The sequence below is a fragment of the Orussus abietinus genome, unplaced genomic scaffold (genome assembly GCF_000612105.2).
Source record: "Orussus abietinus isolate OABI.00-Male unplaced genomic scaffold, Oabi_2.0 scaffold4, whole genome shotgun sequence".
In the NCBI taxonomy this organism is placed as follows: domain Eukaryota; kingdom Metazoa; phylum Arthropoda; class Insecta; order Hymenoptera; family Orussidae; genus Orussus; species Orussus abietinus.
This window is the reverse complement of record NW_019396014.1, coordinates 594341-618288: the sequence shown is the minus strand read 5'-3', so window position 1 is coordinate 618288 and position 23948 is coordinate 594341. Positions and strand designations below refer to the sequence as shown.

Sequence of the window (23948 nt, the reverse complement as noted above, 5' to 3'; positions counted from 1 at the left end):
GGTGTCACCTCGGCCGACCTCGTAACATATACGCAAATAACCCAATAAATCTCGCCATAGGCTCATCCTCGGCGAACCTTGACATCGAGGCGATGTCAACGGTGGCTCGTTGGTTCGTTTGTCCATTTCTCCGTTTATTCGACCCCCTGCGTGGGTGGTCCGCCTCGATGGGGAATAATCCGACTCGCCAGGTCGCCGCCAGGAGGCGCCACGGCGCCGGCGTCTCCGATTCGTCATCGACCGAGCACTCGAGAAGCACCGAGTGGCGTCTTACGCAACCATTCCGGTCCCGACTCCACTCCTGATCGATAAACCCTGGTCGATCGGTCCTCGCAGCTGCAAGTCGCCGCATAGGACTCGCTCCTGCCCGACTCCGTCTTCGACCTTGGCCAAATAGCGCCGAATCTCGATATCGTCCCCGCATTAATGCGCCCCGACTCCCGGCTGAACTTGGCTGAGCCGTTCTCGCGATCCTCGAATCTCATAAAAATCGAGGTGATCGGGTCCGCGGCTCCCCCGTAAATTGCATAACGCGTGGTAGCAAATATCCTGTGACGCGTGATTGCCCAGCTCGCGGGAACAATAAAAAATGATTTAAATTCATTCGAGGAGTGCTCCAACGTCGCTCGTAAATCGCTCCCAGGGGGGCTGCGCGGCGACCTGCGCAGAGCGCGCGTGCCGGTCAGCGTGCGAGAGGACCTCGAGCCTCGAAAGTAGGCGGGATGTATCTGCGTTGAACCAGCGACCTATCGGTCTTGCTTCCCATTTTATGGTAATCCCGAGGCCAGTGCTATCCGGACTTCGCTGGCAAAATCCCATTCCCGGACCATCTGCTGACAATTTTCCATCGACCAGATGCGGGAATTATTTATGCACGTTGCGCAAGTCGCGTCGATAGTTCGATTCGATCACTCGGGGGGAATCCGTGGAACTTTCGCGCGACATCGTGCGATGTCGGTAAGCCGAATTCTGGGGTCCAGAAATCGCGAGGTGAGGCAGTCCGCCATGTTCGCGGGCTGCGCGAAGTTCTGCGCAGTGGGCGCGTGCCGCGAGTCACGCGGAGGACCCGGGGGTCCTCGAGAGTTTCTGGAATGTCCCGCGAAGCGGCGATCGGTCTTACTTCCCATTTCCAGTTAATCCCGAGGTCCGTTCCATCTCGATTTCACTTTTGGCGGCCGCTCTCGGACGCGTTGCGCAAGCTGCGCCGCGTTGGCGCGAGCGGGCGTAGCACGCATGCGCGCCGCGCGTTGTTTTCCGCCGAAGAACGGCGGGAAGGGAGCGAGGACGCCGCAAGATGGCGGTGGGGGCGAGGCAAGGCCGTTCTTTGACCCGCTACGGTCGCGGCCGGACCGGCGCCAATTTTCGGCGGAACCGGTCCTACCGGGTCCTACGGTAAGCTGCTCCTCGGGGCAACATGGCGTCCTCCTGGCGTCGCCGTGACGCCTTGCGAGGGCCACTCGGCGCGACCTCGGAGAACTTCTCATCGTCCTGGAGAACGGTCCGACGTCTGCGCCATTGAAAACACGCGGCGAGTGTGTCGCTTCGAGAATTGCGTAATTCCAGGAGCTACGGGTCGTTGCATCATTTTCGATCCTCCGATCTTTCGCGTTAGGGTAGGTTAGGCGACGGAATAGCGCCGCCATATTGCCATGGCGAGCTTCTCGACTCTGGAAAGCGTCATGGCGGCGCTGCGATGTTTCGATGCGCTCGTTGTTTTGGCTCATTTCAGATTATTTCGGATTATTTCGATTTATCTCGACTTATTTCGGACTCGTTAAGTCACCGCGTGCTCTTATCTCGTTCTGGTGGTGTCTTTAAGGTCCTCCGTAAATCGGACACCGAGGCAACATGGCGGACTCTTAAAGACGCCGCGACTCCTCGCGAGGGCCAGTTCGCCTGACCTTGGGGAATTTCTCTTCGCGCTGGAGAACGGTTTGCCGCGTGCATCGGCGAAAACATGCACCGAATGTCGCGTCCAAAGGTCGCGTCCAATCATGGCGTCGATAATTCTAGGGTCTTACGATCGCTCCGTCCTGGAGAACGGTTCTTTGATGCCTCTTCGGAGGTTGCTTCACTCTGGAAGCACCGGTCGTTGCATCACTCTCGATCCTGGGATGACGTTAGGGTAGGTTATGTTGCGATATATCGAATCCAGTCCGCTTTGCGAGATTGCATCGACCTGGCGTGGGGTTCGAGGAAGGAATCGACGTGGAACGAAAGTGCAAGACTGCAGTTGCATCGAAAGTGCCACTCTCGCCTGTGACGTGCCGCGTTCCATCTTCACCCGAAAGCCGGATGCTCCTCGATGCATGCGTTGGGTGCATCTAGGCCTTGCATCTCCCGTTACGTCCTGCATCGGTGCATGCACGTGCAATGAGATGCGAGCACGAGTTAACTGCACCTGCACAGGTGCCGATTCCGTGGAGCTCTATGCTTCTCGCCACAAGGAGGACCTTGGCACCTTACTTCTCTCTCGACGCTTTTTATCGTTACTTTACTCGTTATTCACCCGGTAGGTAATCCGCATTATTAACATGTTTAGAGAAGCGGAATACGTTAACGCCGTTCCACGAAGCCGGGGAATTAACATAAACGCTTATTTATTTACGAGTTTATTTTTAACGGAGCGACACACATCCCAGAAGAAGCTGGGGAAATAAAGAATGCGAATACCTTATTTTATCCCCGGCGAGGGATTCCGTGATTTAGCTACGTTTAACGAGGAACTTGAAGAACCGCTGTCCGGTTATAAATAATCGACCGTCTGGTCTTTTTTATCAGTCCCGTGTTTTTGGCACTCCGAGTCCTGGGGCCAGCCCCGGAATTTCCATAACTTGTCATTCTGAAACTATTCGAGATTGATGCGAATTCCTGGAATAATCTGTATCATCCCGTTGAGTGCATCAGTGTCGAACTCGTCCTTGTTGCAAAATACCATTATTATAGGGGTTAAGAGATTTTTCTGAAATCCGGTGCAACGTACCTATCTCTTGAGCAATCCGACGCTCGGAACACGCTATAAAAATTGATGAATTCGCCGATCTTGCCAACAATTAAGAATCAATCGGATGTTCGTCCAGCCCAGTCTATTAATCACGTTGACCTTATAGTCTAATGGAGAGTCAGGGCCTGAGGCGCCTTGGAGGAAAGCTGGGGAGACTTCAACGCGTGACGTCGACTTTACACCAAGACTACTCTCCGAAAATGGCCCAACATCGATCAATCGACGGAATTTTTATGCGGAGTTGAATTTTTCAAGCTAAAAGAAATTGATTTAAATTATTCCCTGGGCTAGATGAAATGGACTTTCCTTGGTGGATTTTCAGAGTCGCGGAGAATTCGATGCCTGAACAAGAGAGGCGCTTTTTCGTCGATTAATCGACAGAATCTTGACGTTGTGTTGAATTCTTCAAGTCGAAAGAAATTGTTTTAAGTCATTTCGAGAACCAGATGAAGTGGATTTTCCTTGGTGGGTCTTCGGAGTCGCGGAGACTTCGATGCTCGGAGACTTCGACGCCTGCACAAGCGAGACGCTCTTCGCGCTCCACCTTACATTAGATTAATCGAAGCAGAGGATCGATCGACTCGTTGTTTGCGCCAAGTCTAAAGGCCGATCGAAGGTTTTCGGGGGAGGAGACCACTTTGGAATGCGTATTTGGCGATGTGAGTAACGGAGAAACTATTCGATTGCACAACTCGTCTTACGGCGATCCTGCGTATCAAGGATCCACGACGAGGCACCGAATAAATCGACTTCTGCCGAGTGGGCCGGCCAACAGCCTTCGGGCTCGACGATCGCCAACGCTCTTCGGCCTCTCCTCGAATCGCCTCAGAAACTGCAGCTGCAGGTGCAACAGTCCCGACCATTCCACGAGGACAGAAAGCCGGGGAGGAGCCGCCTGAAAAATTGACTCCTGACATTAAAAAAGGACACTACAACGGAAATAACCCGCCGCGGATAAATGGATTAAAATGTGGAGGTGTAACATAATTTCCTGGCCCTACAACGGAAATAATCAGAACCAAGTTAACGAATTAAATTGTGGAAAGTCAATTTAGAGGAAAAATCAGGAATGGAAACGACGCTTCTTAAAATGGATAGTTGCCTTGGAGGTTTAACTATAGGTTTAACATAATTTCCGGGAGAGTGACTTGGAGTCGATGACGACTAGAGAAGGAAGAAGGAACTACAGATATGGGAAAAACGCTGGAGATGACAAAGGAGTGAGAAAAATTAATTTCTCGAAAAAGGACTGAGTTAACGGTGGTGGGAGTGGACGAGTGGCCTCGAAACTTCAGCTGCGAGTGGAAAGCGGAGAATTATTTCCGGTGGAAAGAACGGGAGGATTGATTTCCAACTAACAATTCGCACGGTGGAGGAGAGAAAAAGAAAATGGCCGCCTCTGTGATCGGCGCCTTGACGAAGCGAGGGAATAGGCCCTGCCGGGCCTCGTCTCTTAGCTGTATCTTGGACGCAATCGCTATAATAATGATATTCCACTTGGTTAACGTTGGGTTAAAGTTGGTAGCCATGATCCGTTTCCACGCACCGGTGCACCCGGCTTCGCCGTCACGCTGGAAACCCAAGACAGTCTGTACTGGAGATGCTCTTTACGAGCGATCTCACGGCTCCAGAGTTGCGACACACCCCCGAAGCCGTGTGTGATTTTCGGAAAAAAGCAGCCCACACGACCGAAATTCCCTCCAAACTGAAAAACACCGTTGCCCTTCGCCTCCAACTTGAAGGCTCCTCTTCGTGGTCATATTTTTCCCACGACCAAGCCTTATGTCTCCTGACTTTTCGAAACGAACCAGCCGAGATCTCACCAAAATCAAAAAACACTCACGATTCCTCCGGCATCCTTAACCCCATCTTCGAGGTCCTCGCCTTGGCTTCTTTCTCGCTTGATAGAGCGCCTTCGCTGCGTGGAAGAAAAACCACAGCAAACAAACGCGCGGAAATAAAAGCCCAGGGATGCGCAGGTCTGCGGCAACATGGCGGCAGGAATAACATTTGAATAGCTTTACTTGTAAAATCTGTGTCGCAACTCGTTGGGGGAGAAAAAGGCACCTGGAGGTCCGCCAACTGCGAGCAGGGACATCGCTAGGAGATCTCTAGGACGCCGCGGTCCTTCGCCGAGGTCGTCTCCTTGTTACACTTCTCATAATACGCGCATTGTTCGCCAAAGTCGCCGATCCAAGATAACCGGCCTCGTAGAATGTTCCCCGAGTTACCGCCGCTAACCCACGAGTTCTTACCGAATCCAAACCATAGAAAAGAAATCAAATTTCAATCAGTTCCTAACGACTCCTGAAGAGACGGCGGCCATCTTGTCTCCACGAAATTCGGCCTAAAGCAGAAGGAAATTCGGCGAAAGGAATGAACATTCAGCGGAATTTATTACGTCCGGCACGCGTGATCTTCTTCCATCGATATGCAAGGCACGTCGGCGTGAAGTTTTAATGAATCGTTAAGGAGAATTCGTCGACGGACTGCGGCGGCCATCTTGGTTTCCGCGAGTTTTACCACGCTTAGCGTGCTTAATTGGACGCGGAGGCCGGTGCAAGGATTCGAAAGGAGCCCCGTAAGGTCGAGCCTTCCTGACAAGGTACTTTCGTCGTCCTGGTAGCTCGATCTCGACGAGGAATCGCATTTTGGTCGAAACTAAGCGGGGACGTTGCACGGCAAGGACGTTGCGCGTCTCCTCGGACCTCCGCGGAGGTCGCTGAGTCTCATTACCCTTTTGCACACAATAAGGCCATTGTTCTTGAGCAGAAGCCAGATGGCAGATAGGGCGATTTCCTTCCTCGGGGTCCCGGGTCCATGGGGAAAGGAAACGGTCTTTCGGAGAAATAATTAATGGACGCAGTAATTGGAGGACCTTGAGGAACGCGCGCCTCGTTTTCTCGACACTTGCTCCAACTCTTAGAGGTCCTATCGCGAGGTCGTGGCAAAATCTTTATCGCTCCTTGCTAAATCTTTTCGCGTTTAGCCGCTGATCGTGCTAAGAGATTTCGCTTCTTTCCAGATACGAGTGCCGCTGAAGGTCAGCTTTCTGGCAAAACCGAAGGATGTGGCAGTCTCGATCACGAAGAAACACCTGACATGCGGGGTCAAAGGCCAGCCGGCCATAATCGACGGAGATTTCCCCCACGAGGTCAAACTCGAAGAGTCCACCTGGGTCATCGAGGACGGAAAAACGCTCCTCATTAACCTGGAAAAGGTAGAGCCGTATATCGAAATAAATGGAGAAGTAAATAATCTTGAATGCCTTCTGATACGTGTGACGATTCGTTTCCAGGTGAACAAGATGCAATGGTGGGCTCACGTGGTCACTGGCGACCCGGAGATCAGCACGAAAAAGGTCAACCCGGAACCCAGCAAACTTTCCGACTTGGATGGAGAAACACGCGGATTGGTCGAGAAAATGATGTACGACCAGCGACAGAAAGAACTGGGTCTGCCGACCTCGGACGAGCAGAAGAAGCAAGATGTCATAAAGAAGTAAGAACGATGAGATATGACGCGAGATGATTCATTATATTCGCGGTATTCAATGTGACGATTTTATTAGGTTCATGGAGCAGCACCCGGAAATGGACTTCTCAAAGTGCAAATTCAATTGAAGTGGACCACCCTGTTCAAAGTGGCCCTCAATTGGTTAAAGGCCTGGTAACAATACATCGTAAAATACTCTTTGCACCGCGTTTCTTCATCTCGACAACCTCCACTCTTCGTCGCGGTTGTCTGGACGTCCACCTTCTGAGGAGCAGCTGTAAAGTCGATAAAGAAGATGGAACAGAGGGCAGCACTAACCGGATACGTCGAGCTTTTAATAATTAATCATAAAGGACTCGAGGAAACTCGATTTCTCCATTCATATCTTCCATCTTTTTACGTTTGTTATTTTGATCACCCCGTAAGACGTCGATGTACTGATTACGCAGTTTAGTATTTTCCATACTGTAATACCACTGTCGATAAGGTTCCACTTTCTGTTAAAAAGCACAAGCATAAGATGTATCTGATATTTGTTTCGTACTATTAAAAAGTTTAAATGAAGAAAAAAAAAAAAGACGGTACAATTTCAATTGTCCAAGGTATAGCGAACGAACTGGACGTACTAATGGTGCATTTTATTCTAAACGTGTGAAAAAGTATACAGTCACTCGGAAGGCCAAGGAATTATCACTAGTATTCGAAATGTATTTTTCCTCACATAAATCAGTTTTTCAAAATTTCTATGAGAACTCTTGAAATACCGCGTATACTTATTTCACGATAATTTGTAATTAATATTATCGGCCATGTTTAAGTATTAACGCATCCACTGCCTGTTAATACTAGCCCTCCCTCTCACAGTCCATAATTGTTGCAAGCACTAAAAAATAAGTATCTAAATATCCACCGATTCGTCTAGTTTATTGAGTAATGTAGTTTAATAATCTATAATACGATAAGAAAAGGCAAAGCGACCAGATGAGGAAAGCGGTGGTCGGAGGTGAATAAAAGTACTATCGAAGGGAACCACGTAAGCGTCCAACCTAACTTCCTTTCGCGATGAAATCGAAAGGTTTGATAAACCTAAGAAAAAAACTCGAGGGAATTTCCTAGCCCACCCTTGAGTCCTTTTTAAATCACATAACGCTCTCGTTAATTACGTCCTCTCCGGGACCTTAACGATAATCCTCCGGATAGAATTAAGATCCCTACGAGTGTATTAAAAGAAATTTATGTAAAAGCATCTGTTTGCTTGATAACTTCAGCGATCCACCTAACGTAATTGGTCAGTCTCGCGTAGATACCGAATTTTCCCCGCTTTCCGCACCCCTCGCCGAAGCTAGTGATGCCAAAAATGGTCCAAGGATGATCGGGTCTTCGAGGGTCCCTACAGAGCAAAGGACCTCCACTGTCTCCTGCGCAGGAGTCCATCCTACCTCGACGATAACCAGCGCAGAACATGTTATCAGTGATCCTATAGTCCACGTAGACTTCTCGACAAGTCTCCGCCGAAACAATCGGTATCTGAAAGAATAATAAATAAATTTTAAATTAATTCTAAGATCATAGGAGGCGGTCCGGGTACCTTTGCTTCGTGGAGAACATCAGTGCCGAAGTCGTCGGTCGCCCTGGACTTTCCCCAGCCTATGATAGTGCACAGCTGATTCGTTGGCAAGGATTGTCTAGGTGCCGGCAGACATGCAACCCCCCTCGTAGCAGCAGGAGTCAAAGTGACGGGAAGACGAAGAAGAGCAACGTCATTGTCGACGGTGTCGGCATCGTAGTCAGGATGTATCATGACAGCGTCCACCTAGAGTCGGTACATCACCTTTGAAGATCGTTTTCGGGTATTTATCTCTGATTATCTATGGCTATCTGACGTTACCCTGAGTTCTAATTCAGTGCCCTCTTTCACGGTGAGGTCGTGTTCTCCGATCCTGACGTAAAGACGCTTCCTGATGCAGTGGGCTGCGGTGAGGACCCATCGAGGAGAGACCAAGGTTCCTCCGCAGAAGGCTTCCTGGAGTTAGAACAGCTCGTAAGGAGTGATCCTAATTTATTTACTTACTCTTCAGGGTGAGATACTCACTCGAAATCTGTTCAGCACTGCCACTTGCCAGGGCCAGCTTCCAGGGACGGTTGGACGACCACCGATGATCCTGGTGAAGTAGGAAAGCCTTGAATTTTTTCCTGCGTTCGCCACTCCACATTTCCAGCTGTGATCGTCCTTCGCGTTGCTCAGACTCTCCACCGTGTTCGGGTTCAGCTCGAACTCCTCCAGGTCCAGGTCTGCGATTTACATTAATTATATTAATCCTCTCTTTTTTTTATTTCAACCGGGTATAAGAGAAGTGTAACCCCGAGGTTACCATCGTTTTCTTCCTCCTGGCTGCCTCGGATGCGCCGATGGATCCATCGCTGACAAAAACTGCCTTCCACGTAACAATAAGCGCTTTCTCGGATCACATCTCTCCCGCAAATCCCTGGCCTGCGGCACCACCTAGAAGGGCATATCAAATTGTTACAACCTTGAAGAAATTCGGATTGAAATTAAGAACGACCGAGTTACCTGTGTCTCTGCGTAGTACAAGATCTGGTGCAAGGCGACCATTTGCTCCATTTTCCGTAATTACTGCTGGACTTTTCTCTGGATCCTTTGCCTGGTCCTTTACCTCTTCTCCTGCCTTGTCTAGGTTCCGCCTCCTTCGGGATCTGTTGATAAAAAAATTATTCCATTAACATAAGCAGTGACTATGATATATCCACAACTTTATCCAATTTATCTTGAGAGTGCTTTAACGTGCGGAATAATTATTTTGAAGTGACTGCGACGTCGTATAAAAACGTGACTACATCTTTCGTGGAATCACGTCCTGCGTTATTAACGGGAAATATTTTTTACAGCTCCATGGCTGAATGTTCCCGCGAGCGGAGCGAATCGACTTTCCAGCGGTGAGTGATAAATCTCGGTAATAATGTAAAGTACTCAGAAACATGTGTGAATTATTTTTAGAGGGCGGTGAGGAATCGAAGGGAGCCTTGTAGGACCTCAGAATTTCCCTCGGGCTGCTGCAAGAGGAAATAAAAAATGGCGAAGCTCACCTGGACGACGTGGAATTTCTCGTCGTTCCGGCGACCTCCGCGGCCCTGGCGCTGTCTGCAGCTCCTTCGTCGTCCTTTTCTTTTGTGATGGCAGCTGCGCTCCTCCTGCAAAATTAATTTTAGCTCATCCATAAATATACTTATATACATCACGTGCATGCATTAAGGGTTTCATGCACAATGGCGCGCGCGTGCATCAACACGCCCCCCTCGATCCTGGCACTAATGATGTTTACATGCATCCAAAATTTCATGTTTATGGTCTCACCCTGTCCCTTTCATCTCGGATAGTTAATTACTATTCGCGGAAATAATTTCTCAACGCTTTTTTCCCCAACACGACCCCATACGCGAACATCCTCCCTTTGATCGTGATTCATTCCTTCGATGAAAAAAAGAAAGAAAATTAAAAAAGGGAGTGTGCTTTACGAGCGGAGGTGCAGTTATGAGAAATATTCGGACCCACCCTGATCACCGTGTTTCCACATCTTGCCTTGGTCCGACACCTTCTGACTCGGTTTTGGGTGCAATGTCGATCGCAGACCGACCACTCGCTCCAGTCAGTGAAATTGAAGGATTTCGGAGATTCTGAGAAGGTAAAAAAAAAAAGGTATTACAATCATCCTCGAGTGCGTAAACCAAGGTTCTTTCATTTTCATATTACAGAATCTCTACCTACTACTCTTTGGTATGTCGCCATCGGGGATAATGTCTCGCCTACTCGAGCCCATCCAAGTCGGGTCGTTCTCCAGGAGGCTGTTATTTCTGTTATTTCCCTGCAATAATACGGGATTTATTGGCATGGCGTTCCAAATCAAGCACAATTGGACGTAAATATTCTGGCCGTAGTTTCGAATTAATTTCAAAATCCAGCACTCCTTTCGGAGGATAAAAGTCCAAGAGAAAGGCATCTTTTCTGCATCGCCCTGTAGAGCCTCGCCCGACTAGACGCGATCAATTTCGCGGATCGGTTGTTTGTCATTGTCCTCGTAATATCAGAGGGGACAACTGTTATTAATATATAAAAGGCCTCGAGGGAGAGGTGTCCTGCCACCTCGAGCCTTTACGAGCAGGACATCGTTACGAGTACCTAGTCGTCGTTATGGAAATCGTCAAACGCTCTCTCGCAGCTAAGTTGAGCCATTGGCGTCGGAATTAAGCTCAATTTGTCCTGGGCAATAGCGATACGAGATAGCAACCACTAATCAAAAGTTGCACAACAGCCTCAAAACAATCACTCGATCCGAACGGTCTCGCTCCTGGGATTTTAACAATGGCTTTTTTGCATACGCTAATACATGTATTAGCATAGACGAGAGCCATTCGCCCTGACGACATGGAGCTGCACGTAGAGAAGACGACACGTGACGTTCCCAAAATTTGCATTAAACGAAGGGATGAGACCATGGCCAACTTTCAAAATGCACTTTTCCACCCGAGTCGTCCGATTTTGGTCAGTGTGCACTTGACTTCGCATTTCCATTTTATAGCCATTACAGCGATGGTCATGAATCGCCCTCTATACTTGTGCGAGCTCGATCGGCTCGCTAGAATGCTCGAGGGTGGCCTGCGATAAGTCTTGGTCGTCCTATAGTCGAGAAATTTGTATGCGCCGAGGTGAACGTGTCCAAACTAGGCTAAAGCGCGGTGCCTTACATCTCCTCGAGGCTGGAGCTTTTTGCTCGAGGCTCGAGCTCTTTGCCGCTTACAGCGGCGAAACCGAGCCTGAAGAGCCCGAAGAGAACCCGAAGAGAGCCCAAGGAGAACCCGAGAGAAGAGAAGACTTCGCCAAGCCCGTTTATCGGACCTCCGAGGCTCCCTAGGATGCGAAAGAACCCTCGGATTAGTCAACTATTTTATTTCCTCCACCTGCACATAGCGCAGGGGAATTAACGAGGACTAGGTAAAAACGAGTTTTCCTTCGCCTACGAGCGAGTACACTAAGAGGAAGTACTCCTCTCGAGGAAACGAGCCGCCTTGGTCGTTCTTCGAAACGCCAGACTTCTCCGGGGTGGTCCCGCAAACGCACGATTTTTAAATAATTCATGGGGACGTCAGGTTTACGACGCATTTTCGTTAAAAAAAGAGGGAAAAAAATGAAAAGAGTACGAGAGGAACGTAATACCGTGTACAGAAATAGAAAGCCATAGTTACGGCGTCCTAGCCTGGCCGGATACCATAGCAACGGCGTCATGACGTTAGTCCCGGTTACCGTGGCAACGGCATCATGCTATTAGCCTGGTTACCATGGCAACGGCGTCATGTGCTAGCCCCGCTTACCATGGCAACGGCGTCGTAGCGGTTGCCAAGGGAAGAGCGAATCGTTCCGAGAGTCCAATTTCGATAAACGAGTGGACTGAATTTCTGGATGATTTCTGATTCCTTCTTTGTCCCTTAACAGCTCACTGTCCGAAGGCATCCCGAGTCGTATGCGTGCTTCGCTCGGTCCGGCCAATCGTGGAAGGGTTCAGGAAACAAGAAGAGGAAATAATAAAAAAGGAAGACGTAGAGCCGAGTCGGAGACGTCCGTTTTACGGAGTGACGCCTCTACTATACCATACATGGCTCTCGTCGAGTGTCCGCCCGAAAATGGCTGGCGATTTCTTACGAGTAATTTAAAAAGAGCCCCCGCGAGCGCGACTTCCACAGAGTCGAAGGAATGCTCGCTATGGAGAGATCGGTCCCTGATTTATGGGTCCTGGGACTGGAAAGAAGAGCCCAGGGTGACGTTCTCGGACCTGGGGATTCCGCAAGCTCGCTCGTCAGGCTGGAAGACCCGAAGGGGTTGCAAACTGGAAACCGCACCACAGAAAAATGCTTACTACTAAAAAACACCTGACCACGACCAGTTCCAAATAAGCCTTTAATTTCAAACCACTATTTAAGCACGAAAGGTATAGCAAAAATTTCCCCCCTACGTCAAAATCCGAAAAACTCCAGTCCGCGGTTTTATCCGCCGTTTTCATCGCTGATAATTAGCCGCAAGACCGCCTTGGTAAGATGTCGAGGAATTCCTACCTCCCGGCAACGAAGGAGCATTTTTTGGAGATAATTCCCTTCGTGCAGGAACAAAGTCGATATATACGCAATTAGCTGCGAGATCGCGTTGCCAGGACCAATTCCGCGACGTGAAGATATTCCCCGCTTCCGGCCGAAGGAACGTAATCGGCATCGTTAATCGTGTGCGCAAGACCTCGTGCTCTCCGAAGGTACAGTGCTTGGCATTAGGCCCCTTCGGAAACCACGGTTTCCATGTTAACTTTTTAAGCAAAACCCGTATCTAACCCCTAGGGACGCCGTACCGCGTCGTAGCAACCGTTACTAGGGACTCCGCACCGAGCGTCGCCGTGGCAACCGTTGCTAGGGACGCCGCGTCGGCATCACCTCGCAACCTTAGCGTCTCTCCGACGGAATCAATGATTCCGTCATCATTCCGGAGGTAAAGTCTCCCGGCATAAATTTCAACAATACACTCTCCTGCACCAACAAAGCCTCCCCCTTCCGTGCATATCTCTTTCTATCTCTCACTTTGTAGTCGAGGGTACATCGTCATGAAATCGCAACCTTTCGGGCGCACTTCTTCCCTCGCGTCTTCGCCACGCGTTTAGATTAAAATCGCGATTAAGAGGAAATTTGTGTCCTCCGGTCGTACAGCCGCGGTGCCGGGCACAACGGAACGGAGTTATTTATTATTGTTCCCCCCTCGCGACCAGTCTCGTCGGAAGTTATTTGCGGATCCGACTGCTCTCGGCCGGCGCGGAGGTTTGCGTCCTTTGAACTCGAGCAAATCGCGGGGAGAGTTTCGGCAAAGCGAGACTTTTGCCGAGTCGACGTCGCGTAACCAGAGGGGCCTCATTTTACGAGCTACGGAAGGAACGCGGGACTTTTCGTTGAGACCTCGACGACGAACCCGCGTCTGCGTCCGTTGACTCGTCGGGGCCGCAAGATGGCCGCCTCTTCTCGCGCCGGTGATGTCGATGCTCGGAGGGACCGAGAGGACGTGACGACACCTCTCGGGCGCGACCTAGATCGCGAATTCAGGTCGAATCGCGCAATCGACCGTCCAATTGGCTTTACTCGACTCGCCGAATTCATTTATTACGCGACTGGCGCAATAAATCGATCGACGTATCGATCGGCGCGAGCGCGAGATAGTAGGCGCTCGTACACGACCGCGGCCGATATTAAAAGCCTTTAAGCGGGTTCAAAGGTGACTTTTTACCACACGAAGTTACCATTACACTTTCTCGAGGTTCCCTTAACTTGGCGCAAGAAGTCGTCTCAAGCCTTTACACGACCATGTCTGGATTGAAAGAATTACGAGAGGCCATTCACTCGGGAATCAGTGAAAACAATTTCCTTCTTTAAGAACTGATTGCCTATAATTTCATATGATAAACAATGCGATTTGGTAATAAGTGACAGTCGGCTTTGAAACTGTGTCAATCTTTTGGCGATTTCCAACGATTTCCAGTGATTTCGAGAATTAAAATCCATGATTTCATGAGTGAATCTGGGGAATTATCAGATAGAAAGAAAATTCGGATTTGTAGGAAAAGGTGCTCTGAAAGTAGAGAAAATAAAGAAGGATATTTCGGACGAGGATATGAAAGCCTGAAACGAAAGTTCGAGGGTGACCCTCTTCGTCACCTTCGATTTCTCTTATTATCATGGGGGAGAAACGACACGCCATGTCGTTCGTCTTGTATGCGCTATGAAGACATCATAGAGGATCGAGCAAATGTGTTATGCTACACCCGTCTGTCATGGCGCGTTATAAATCATCGTAAAATTACGTAGTAAACGTCGCAGGGAACATCCGCGGTAAATTTACCCACGCCCTTCTGTTTCTCGAGTATGACCTTACACACGCGACACATAAGAAACTCGATAAATCCTCTTTTTCGGTGCACGAGTTAGGCTTTACGAGTCCGAAATTGGCGTCTTCGTTAAAGGACGCCAATTTCTTTGTGCCCTCTTTTCCGACCTAGGTGGCCCTTCTCGTGTCTCGAACTTCATAATTTAGATTTCAGAGAGACTGTGGATTTCGTCATTCAGGCGTTTACTTGAAAAGTTTGCAAAATTAAGACTCCTCCGTTGTAAGACCATCATGGCGGCGGGAACCAAGATGGCGGACCACCGCGAGAGGTAGAGCGTCCCTTTCCGCGTCGCCCGGCAGAAAGAATGTAAATCTAGTTCCTGATCCCGCGAGGATCGCAATGGCAGGCCCGTATTTTCCCAAGACAGTCGCGAATCACGAAGACAATGGCCCAGGAGCCTCGGAACGGACAAGAAGAAGAAATAAAAGGCCAAAGGAGAGGAGACCCTCGGGACCGAAGAACCGTACGCGACATACCTTCCGCGGGACCACTTTTTTTTTCCGAGGCGCAGTACACATTTCCTGCCTAACTACGAGCTCAAATTCCAATGGACAGGCGTCACTATAGCATGCAAAAGCAAAAACAAAAGGCCCGGCCGAGGACTCCCAGGAGTGTCGCCAAGGAGCACTCCGCGAGATTCCGCGAAATCTCTCCTGGGAAACGGAAGTTTCTTTAAGGGCGTCGGTACGAGTAATTAATTTCCTACGTCAGGTAACAAATGCGTCTTTCGACTATCAATCAAAATGTAATTCTGGCTGAAGGAATTGTGAAGAATAATAATTGGTGGACCCGAAATGAGGCCGAACGACGCGTTGGTCATCTCGAGAGTCGCCATTTTGCTGGACAGGCCTTAAGATCGAAGGCGGCCTTAAGTCGCATCGTTGACCTCGTGGATTGTATTATTAGAAGCGCTTCTATTTAGGGCCAGCTTTGAGGAAATTAGGATATAATTTTTCCTCCTTTTTTTGGGTTGGAGACCCCAGATGTTCTTCGGGGAACGCAGATGGCCCGGAAGACTCGTCTCGCCTCGTTAACGGGAGGATTAGTAGTTCAATGCGAGATGAGAGTGGAGCTGACCTGGAGAACTCCGACCTTACACCGAGTCAGCCCACGACGGCGCTTAACCCCGAGATCAACATCTCGAGAGCCAGTGACAGAGCTGAAAGATCACCAGCCTCGTTAAAACTCGAGAACTCAGCAAGACCAGGAACCGTTAGTGGTCCCGAGCCATGTATCCGCGATTTGACGACGAATATTTGTACAGGAATACTGTTTAATACATTTTGGACTAATCATCTGGTCGGAACTAAAAGTTGATCCAGTATAAAAGTGCTGCTAGTATCCCCAAAACGGCCAGGGGATTGTTAAGGAAACAATCAGACACGACCCCTCAGCGCGAAACAAGATGGCGACGGACAAACGTCAAAGCTGCTGGAAGACCCTCGTTAAAAGACCCAGAGATCCCCCACCGAAGAGAAACCGGTAGTGATGGGATAATATACAGCCGGACAGCTCGGAAAAAAAGAGATACACCCACGTCTTGCGTGCCCAAAAAGAAGATCGTTTCGTAATCCGCTCTCCTGCACCGGCAAGGGTTTAGGGCTATCCATTTTCCCGATTATCTCATCAACGGCGCGCGACGTAGAAAAATGTCCAAAACAAAAGTTCCTCCACGAGTGATTCTTCACAGTTTTTGTAGAGGACACTTTTCTCCAGCGTGAACCGTTACGGAAGTAAACGGGGATTTGTCAGCGGTAGTGGCCGGTGGCGATGGGATCTACGGGGCCCGTAAGCGGCATACGTGCGCCATGAGGCCATTTTTCTCGGGCCGAGAGCGACTTTCTATGAAGCCCCAAAGAAGGACTCTTTTGTCTCTTGATAAATCCGGTGCTCGCGGCGGACTCCCGGGGTATCTTCAGGTTCTTATCGCGAGTTCGTAGAGACCGAGATGCCGGTGCAACGTGATACGGTCTTCGTTCTCTCGAGAGATACTTATGCCTGGGGCACTTTCCCCGAGATACACCATGCTACTAACGTAGCTAACTACTTATATAGCTACGTTTACGTAGCTTTGGCGTAGGATAGTGTAGCAGCGTGCAGCCCTGCCCGGTTCGAATCTCAAGAGCTTTTTCTTGCCAATTTCTGCACTTCCAATCTGGTGCCTACGCGTGTACTACGTCTTCGCGGAACAGAGTTCCACTTGTTCTTCTTCCGTTGGGCGATAAAAAACGTAGGAAAATGTATCCTAGCGGAAGTTCCCTGAACGAAATCCATTATCCCCAGTTTTTCCCCGTTTTCGATCCCGCCGAGCTCAGCCTCCACTTCGCGGAGTCTCTAACTTGTGCGAAATGGGGTAGCGAGCACTTCTGCGGTGCACACATCTGTTTTTTTTTTTAACGAGGCCCAGTCATCGCCTATATTCCACCTCGCTATATACATTCCCCGTACCCAGATTTACGAGATCGAACACATACTAACAACCGTTAGAGTCGCTCAGAAAAACCTCCAATTTGTCAAACCATCAACTCGGGACCGCTAAACCCCAACCGACCACCAAGTCAAGTGAGGAACAATCGATCAATTGAAATCGAACAAAATCCCACCGCGAGCGACATCAATTCTCTGGACGGGTCCCGAGATCACCATTAATCTGACCTGGCTCCAACCCGGACTGATAACTCACAAAAAGCTATTATCCCGTTTTTAGGGAGAAACGTAAATCAGCGAAATTGACTAACATGGTGGGATTCAATGGGACGCCAGAAATTGGTCGACCATGGTTTCAGTAATGTGCGTTTCACCATGCAACGTGCATTTGACCATGGGGTAATGTGCGTTTCACCATGCAACGCGCATTTCACCATGGTGCAACGTACATTTCACCATGCATCGTGCATTTCACCATGCAACGCGCATTTCACCATGGTGCAACGTACATTTCACCATACAACGTGCATTTCACTGTGGAGTAATGTGCGTTTCACCATGGTGCAACGTACATTTCACCATGCAACGTGCATTTCACCATGGAAACCGCACGACGCCCATCCACTCACCGGGAAGTGATCGGCGCCAATCATCGGCAGGAGTAGAAGAACCCCGGAGCACCGAAGGACTTTCACCGGGTCCAGGATCATCCTCGGGTGTCCCCAATCCTGTTGGGTGAATCTTCGCTTGGCGAGGTGGAGATTCGACGAGGAGGCTCGCTCTTGTCGAGGACCCATCGCGTCATGATCGCGTCCCGTCTCGTCCCGGACTTGCGATCGCTGAGATGGCTTGCCGCGACGTGGACGCACTTGCTCCTCGCAAGCTCGCTCTGGAGCTCTCTTTCTCTCCCTTGGATCTACGTTTCCTCTCTCTCCTGCGGGTCTATAAATACAGCGCCGCTCACCGAGTCCGAGTTCGTCGGGATTTTAAAGAACGGAACGTAACCCCGCACCAGGCCGATCGTGGTGGGAATGCCTCCCAAATGTCCAAAAGCCCAGCACCGGATGAGAGCCCAACACCAACCGCGACCCAGTATCGAGGATGAATGGGTCGATGTCCGAGCAGATGGACGTCTCTTCGTGGTGGGTTTGAGTCTTGCGTTTACCCTGTCAGGGATTAGTTGATACCTGGAACGATGGACGCCTCTTAGTAGTGAGTTTGGATCCTACGATTACCCTGTCTCGAGTTGGTCAGTGTCTGGAACGATGGATGTCTCTTCGTGATGGGTTTGGATCCTGCGTTCACCCTGACCGGAGTTGGTCAATGTCTGAAACGATGGATGTGTCTTCGTAATGGACTTAGATCCTGCATTTACCCTGTCTCAAGTTGGTCAATGTCTGAAACGATGGATGTCTCTTCGTGATGGGTTTGGATCTTGCGTTCACCCTGTCTCAAGTTGGTCAATGTCTGAAACGATGGATGTCTCTTCGTGATGGACTTAGATCCTGCGTTTACCGTCTCAAGTTGGTCAATGTCTGAAACGATGGACGTCTCTTCGTGGTGGATTTGGATCTTGCCTTTATCCTGCAAATCGGGTACGAAATTTGGCTAAGTGCCTTTGAGTTGGTTGATAGATGTAGGGGTCCTACAATTTCAACCGGTAACGCTCAGGTGCTGGAAACTCTGTTATGGATCCCAGATCGTCCATAATCCGGGTGTGGGCATCAGATACGTGCCTCCACACGCGTTGGGCGTCTCGCATGGGTGTTGCTCTTCAAAGTACTTGCACTGCGAGAGTCAGCTGTTCAAGAGGCATCGGCATTGACGAATCCTTTGCCAACCGCATCCATCGAGTCCCTAGGAGCTACCTGCCTTAAACAAAGTGCACTGTTTATGCGAGGCGTGACTTTGCAGCTCCTTTGCATAATGAAGCAGTCCAAGGAGCACAAACGTGTATGGAACTCAATGTGGAACGCGATAAGCTGCTCGCATTGTACTTTCCACGCGTGGTGGGGTGTTGGGTCTAATCCGAATTGATGGACACTTTTTCCACAGCTTTCCAGCGTTCTCGAAGGTGTGACTCGCTAATAGCGTGGGCACTCTTCGAGTGGGAGTAAAAATGACACCCAAAATCAAGAGGGCGGGTATTACAAACGAATTCTTTTTTTCCTAAAATTACAAAGAACGAATTCCTCGTTTCTTTGAAATTTCAAATGGGGAATTCTTTGTCTCTCCCGTCGTTCTTTGAGATAAAATCCACTTAAGTGTACACTTAATCCGGAATTAAAAATTACCGCCAGCCCAGAGTTAATTCCTTTGACCAGAGCTCCTACGATCTGGAGACCACACATCCAGCGTTTCCTCGGCGCAGCTATTCGTCGAGCTGAACGAACGTACGGAAATCACAGGCGACACGAAACTGCGCTCGCTGCTCCGATTTCGTTCCTCGAGGTGTCGGCCGGATTGACGGATCCGTTTCGCCCGCTCTCCTGGAGGTCCCTGAGGTGCGCCGGAGTTCGCGTGACGGAACTCGAGGAGAATACCTCGGTATCCCGGGGAGACATCACGTGAAATCACGAGAGACCTCGGTCCCTTCGATCTCGGACCTCCCTTCGAAGTTCCGCCTCGTGAGAAACTCTTAACACACGAAGAAGCACATTCGGGGCTTATCCGCGACGCGAATCTGGCTAATAAATTGCTACCTGCTCCGCTCTTCCTTTTTTCTCACGTTTTAACCGCCCACATCCTCGGCAAGATCATACACATAGCGGCTGAGTCGAGTCCGAGTAAACCAAATTAATTGCCATGGTCGTGCTGGTTAATTTAATTTCCCAGACTCGTCGCTACGGAAATTAATATCCGGAATTAATCGAATTAATGGCTGGAGGTTAAACTCGGCTGACTCGGTCGAAGTTCATGCGATGTTTGGTTATTTTTCTTCCGATAGGCGCATCACTGTGCTGGTGGGTGGTAGGAGTTAATGGAGCCGATGAAAAGCTCGAAGTTGAAGCTGGTTGACTTGGTGAAACCGAGAATTACTCCCGTGATCATGGAACCATCTTCGTATGTCGCAGCGACCACTCGGAGACGCGCGCACCCCATCGGCCGCGGCCCAGCGGAAAGTGGCGCCGCGATTGGCCGGCTCGAACGGAAAGACGCGGGCCGAAGGCAGGGGCCGAACTGCACCGAAGTAGGCCGAAGTCTGGAGCGACGTACCGAGCGCGCACGTGGCCCCGGTGCGACTGAGAGGAACGCGAGAGGAAGTATCAACGAAGCCGGAGGAGAGGCGGAAGTCGGGCCTCGTGTTGGTGGACTCGGCGAGTTGGAGGTGGCGGTGGACGAGCCGGCTACTCGTGTGCGTCCTACACGGCATTTCTGGATATTAATCTGCGCTTTTAGCGGAGCCTCTCGGAAGAGGTTATGTTTCCTCGCGCGAGGACGTCCTTCCGAGTCTCCGCCGATTCGACGCATCGAGAGGTGAAGCGAAAGAGATGAAAGAGTTCGGCTGGAAAGGGACCACGACGACAGTTTTCAAGGATCTAACCTAACCTTGCCCTCACCTAGATGATGCAGCAGCACTTTTTGCCGAATCATTTGAAACTGGAATTTCTTATACCCGATTAATAAATTGCTTTTTCCCCCCGTTGTTATTATTAACCGACACCCGATTCTCGAGGTCATACGGATTTTCTTACGAAATAGATTCGCATGAAAAATCTCGCATTGTTACCGAGTCGACATTGTCAATTTCGCATGCGAAGAATTTATATATATATATAAGAAATATGTAAGAGGAGTTTCAATTGCGAGCAATTTTCTCTGGAGAATGTTTTAGCTTGTTCGATAGAGTCCCAAGATGGCCGGCTATTTATGATGGCAAAAATTCTGGATTAGGTATAGTTACATAACCGGTTGTAATGGACAGGAGGCGCTCCAATTTGATTTTTCCGGCGGAAAATGGCCGTCTGTGCGCCCTTTATGCTTTCCAATCGCAATATCCCTAGACGCAAATGTGCAGTAGTTTACGCAAGAGTCGTTTCAGTCTGCTCACGTGTATCGAGCGCGCACACTCGGCTTTCCAACAAACCTGAAAATTACTGGCTATTTATTATAGTAGCGAAAATGGGCGGTTGGGAAGCCGGTTAAATGAATAACCAGTTAATGCTCCTCGAAAAATAACGGAACGCCCAGACAGGCGCGATTCTGCCTCTGTGTGCAAACAATTTCAATCTACATTAAACACTCGCTATGTTAATGGACGTGCACAAGGCTAAGCGATGCCGATTAAACTTCCTCGCAACTTCGATGGCGTTAACACGAGGTACTTACGTTACTCCGGGGTATTAATCAAAATGCAAGGATAACGTTCGCGAATCGGCTGCCCGATAAAAATGAATAGATGATAATATGAATAGATATCCCTGATAAGAATGTCGGAAACATGGATCATTCAGTGATCGACAACTGGTTCGACGATTTGACGCGGCCATTTTATTATTTAAATCTTCCACGGTGTAAAAGACATCGGCCAGTGTCCACGGTATGCGAGGGCGAATTTATTAGTTCGGGATGTAAAAGAAACGAAGACCACTCCAGGGTAATGACACACGTTCCGTTCCCTACCGGAATATACTCGTGGCCGGGCACGCCTCCATCTCTTTCGGAAGATTGCACGAAATTACCAGTTTTGGGGGAAAAAAAATCGGCGCGTCCCGCCCCCCGAAGGCGGTGATTTCGTGCCGCGTTTTCGGCTAAGTGGTCCATGGCCATGAGTGCTTGCATTTAGAACGAGATCGTCGCTTCCCAGGACCAAATGGTCCTTTTTAGTGTCGAGTTCCGCGGCCTGGAGCCGAGTTCTTAAGGGCTCTATCCAAACAACAAAGTTTCCACAGTTTTGACCCTAGCAAGACCGGTTTCATTTCAGAATTAAATACGGATTTTATTGGATCGCCCAGAATTATGCAGGGCCCCTAAATTTATCATTATTCTCCATCCACCGATCTGCGACCCTAATTCATTCCATTCTCTTTTGAAAGCTCCCTCGAGGCAGAATTCCATGTTTCCGGATTTCAAGGTCAGCGCATATCTACTAAATTATTCGCATATATAAAAAGAAATGTGGCGTCGATGCCTCTCGAAGTAGGCGTTTTCCCTCAATTGGTGGTTCATAGTTTTGGGCGAACAGGTTTGATATGTGGAAGGTGATTCCAAAGTATGCCAGGAATCGAACGGAGGGGATTCCCGAAGGTCCAGCTTCGGGTCCTTCGAACCTCGAGGACTCGACTAGGTGGACCTGGGAGCGTCGTATAAATCAACGTCCGCTCCCAGAACGAAACCGAGGGAACGACCAGAGACCAGGTCCCGAAGAGCCCCCAGACTCCGAGCTACTTATGCTAATGCCGGCAAATCAATTTATTTATATTTATTTATAGCATTCAAATGTTTCCACGGTGCCCAGTCTGCTCGTCCGACCGTGGACCACCCGCGGCAGATCCCCTCCTTCCTGGGAGGAACAAGGGACGCGAGGGGTTCCCCGAGGACTCCTTTCAGCCAGAAGAACCCAAAGGAGCTTCGCAAAAGCTCGCCCTTCGACTCCCTTCAGACAATAATCTGCCCGAAGGGTCCTTGCAGCGAAAACGGAAGTCGAGAGCGCAGGAGAGCTACTTTAAGCCACCCAGAAGGAGTCCAATGCACTTCAAAATCATTGTTTCATGTATGAAACAGAATTGCCGTGTAACTGCTCGAAACGTATTTTTCACGATTACGGTCGGAAAGGGACAGAATAGACCGCCTCGCCTGAGGTAATTTTATTTCTCTTATAACTAGAAGGCCACCCACCTCGTGATACAATGGCGGCGTGTACCCAGATAACACCATTATAAGTATTCCACTATAAATATTCCTTAAATCTTTTAATATGCTCTAGATATTTGAAATATTTAGTGAATACGTTGTATATACATTCACAAGCCAGAGCATGCTTTGAATATTCTCAAAAATTCTGCGATCCATGAATATTCACTGTATATTTTAAACATTTGCATTATGTACTAGGGAAAACGAAATATTCGTAGAACATTCGCAGGATTCAGGAGTATGGGCACTAGAACTGCGGCATCAAAATTCAGTATGTACTTCCAAACGCGTCGTCGCTTCTACGAAGAACATCCTTGAGGACAATTTTCTTAGGAGATACGATCTAGTTGCATTAACGTGGTTAAGTGCAATCTTCGTCTGGTGCTCCGGATGAAGATCTGGCCACGGCCTTGAGATGGTCACGCTGTCGGCTGGACATCGTCCGAGGCTGTAGTTATGCGATCCTACGTAATTGCATACCGTTGCGTCGCATACGTAAGCATCACAACGCTCTGTCGGTCATGCGTGATGTATCTTGCTCCGGAAAACTCGTCCGACGTCCCGAAATCGAACAGCTACCTTCCTCATGATCATCCTAAAAGAGTTTAACTAGTTCAATTGTTCCATAAATATTAAACTTACCGATTCATCGGACTTCCATTTGGCGTTGTTTAACCGAAATGGCAATGGTATAGCCAGTAAGTATCGGCGAGTTCCTGCCACCTAGCGGCAGTGCACTGAAACTGTTCTACAGGTAGAAGGGACTCGCTTACCCGACAAGATTAAATAATTACCTACTAGTCCGAAAGCTTTTCCCTTCCTTTCGTAGGTAACGACTGACTAAGTCGACTAAGGAGGGTTAAGTCACCTTGCTGAGGCCATCTTCTTATTTACTGCACCGCTACGTTGCTGCGAAAAATGTTTTGCAACTTCTCGGAATTATAGCTAATCCTATTCATCAAAATCCTCGTAGATTTCGCAGGAAAATTGAATGCTATGACGGAAGTGGCAGCTTTAAGGTCGAATAATTTATTGCGCGTCCATAAAGTGTTCTTTGATTGGCGCAAATAATTTTTGGTTTTTAAAACTGGGCCGCTTCCCGCCATAACCCCACTTTACCTTGTTCGGTTGGAAGTCTAGGTCTTCCGAGGCGTCTTGGGACGATCAGGCGCGTCACCCCG

General features: G+C 49.2%; 2 protein-coding genes across 4 annotated transcripts in view; one reads left to right on the top strand and one right to left on the bottom strand.

Moving 5' to 3' along the window:
* Positions 1-7063, top strand: part of LOC105695652 (nuclear migration protein nudC) — a 48617-nt gene extending 41554 nt beyond the window's left edge. Inside the window, exons 5-7 of the mRNA XM_012417420.2 lie at positions 6030-6224; positions 6303-6505; positions 6576-7063. Of these exons, the coding sequence (XP_012272843.1) occupies positions 6030-6224; positions 6303-6505; positions 6576-6627 (450 nt within the window). The 3' untranslated portion in view covers positions 6628-7063. The remainder of the gene's footprint in view (positions 1-6029; positions 6225-6302; positions 6506-6575) is intronic.
* A 59-nt stretch (positions 7064-7122) lies between these two features.
* On the bottom strand, positions 7123-20135 carry LOC105695651 (chymotrypsinogen B). 3 transcript variants are annotated; one of them, XM_012417418.2, is made up of 10 exons: positions 17541-20135; positions 10284-10380; positions 10071-10192; positions 9605-9709; positions 9072-9214; positions 8872-9002; positions 8592-8791; positions 8388-8522; positions 8088-8312; positions 7123-8026 (listed from the first exon to the last, which is right to left on the bottom strand). In XM_012417418.2, exons 1-10 carry the CDS (start codon positions 17706-17708, stop codon positions 7733-7735), a joined length of 1620 nt encoding a protein of 539 aa, XP_012272841.1. In that variant the 5' UTR covers positions 17709-20135; the 3' UTR covers positions 7123-7732. The 3 variants fall into 3 exon arrangements, with proteins under 3 accessions (XP_012272841.1, XP_023290413.1, XP_012272842.1); XM_023434645.1 differs by having other exon boundaries at positions 10280-10380; positions 17541-17672; XM_012417419.2 differs by lacking the exons at positions 10071-10192; positions 10284-10380.
* Positions 20136-23948: the final 3813 nt, after the last annotated feature.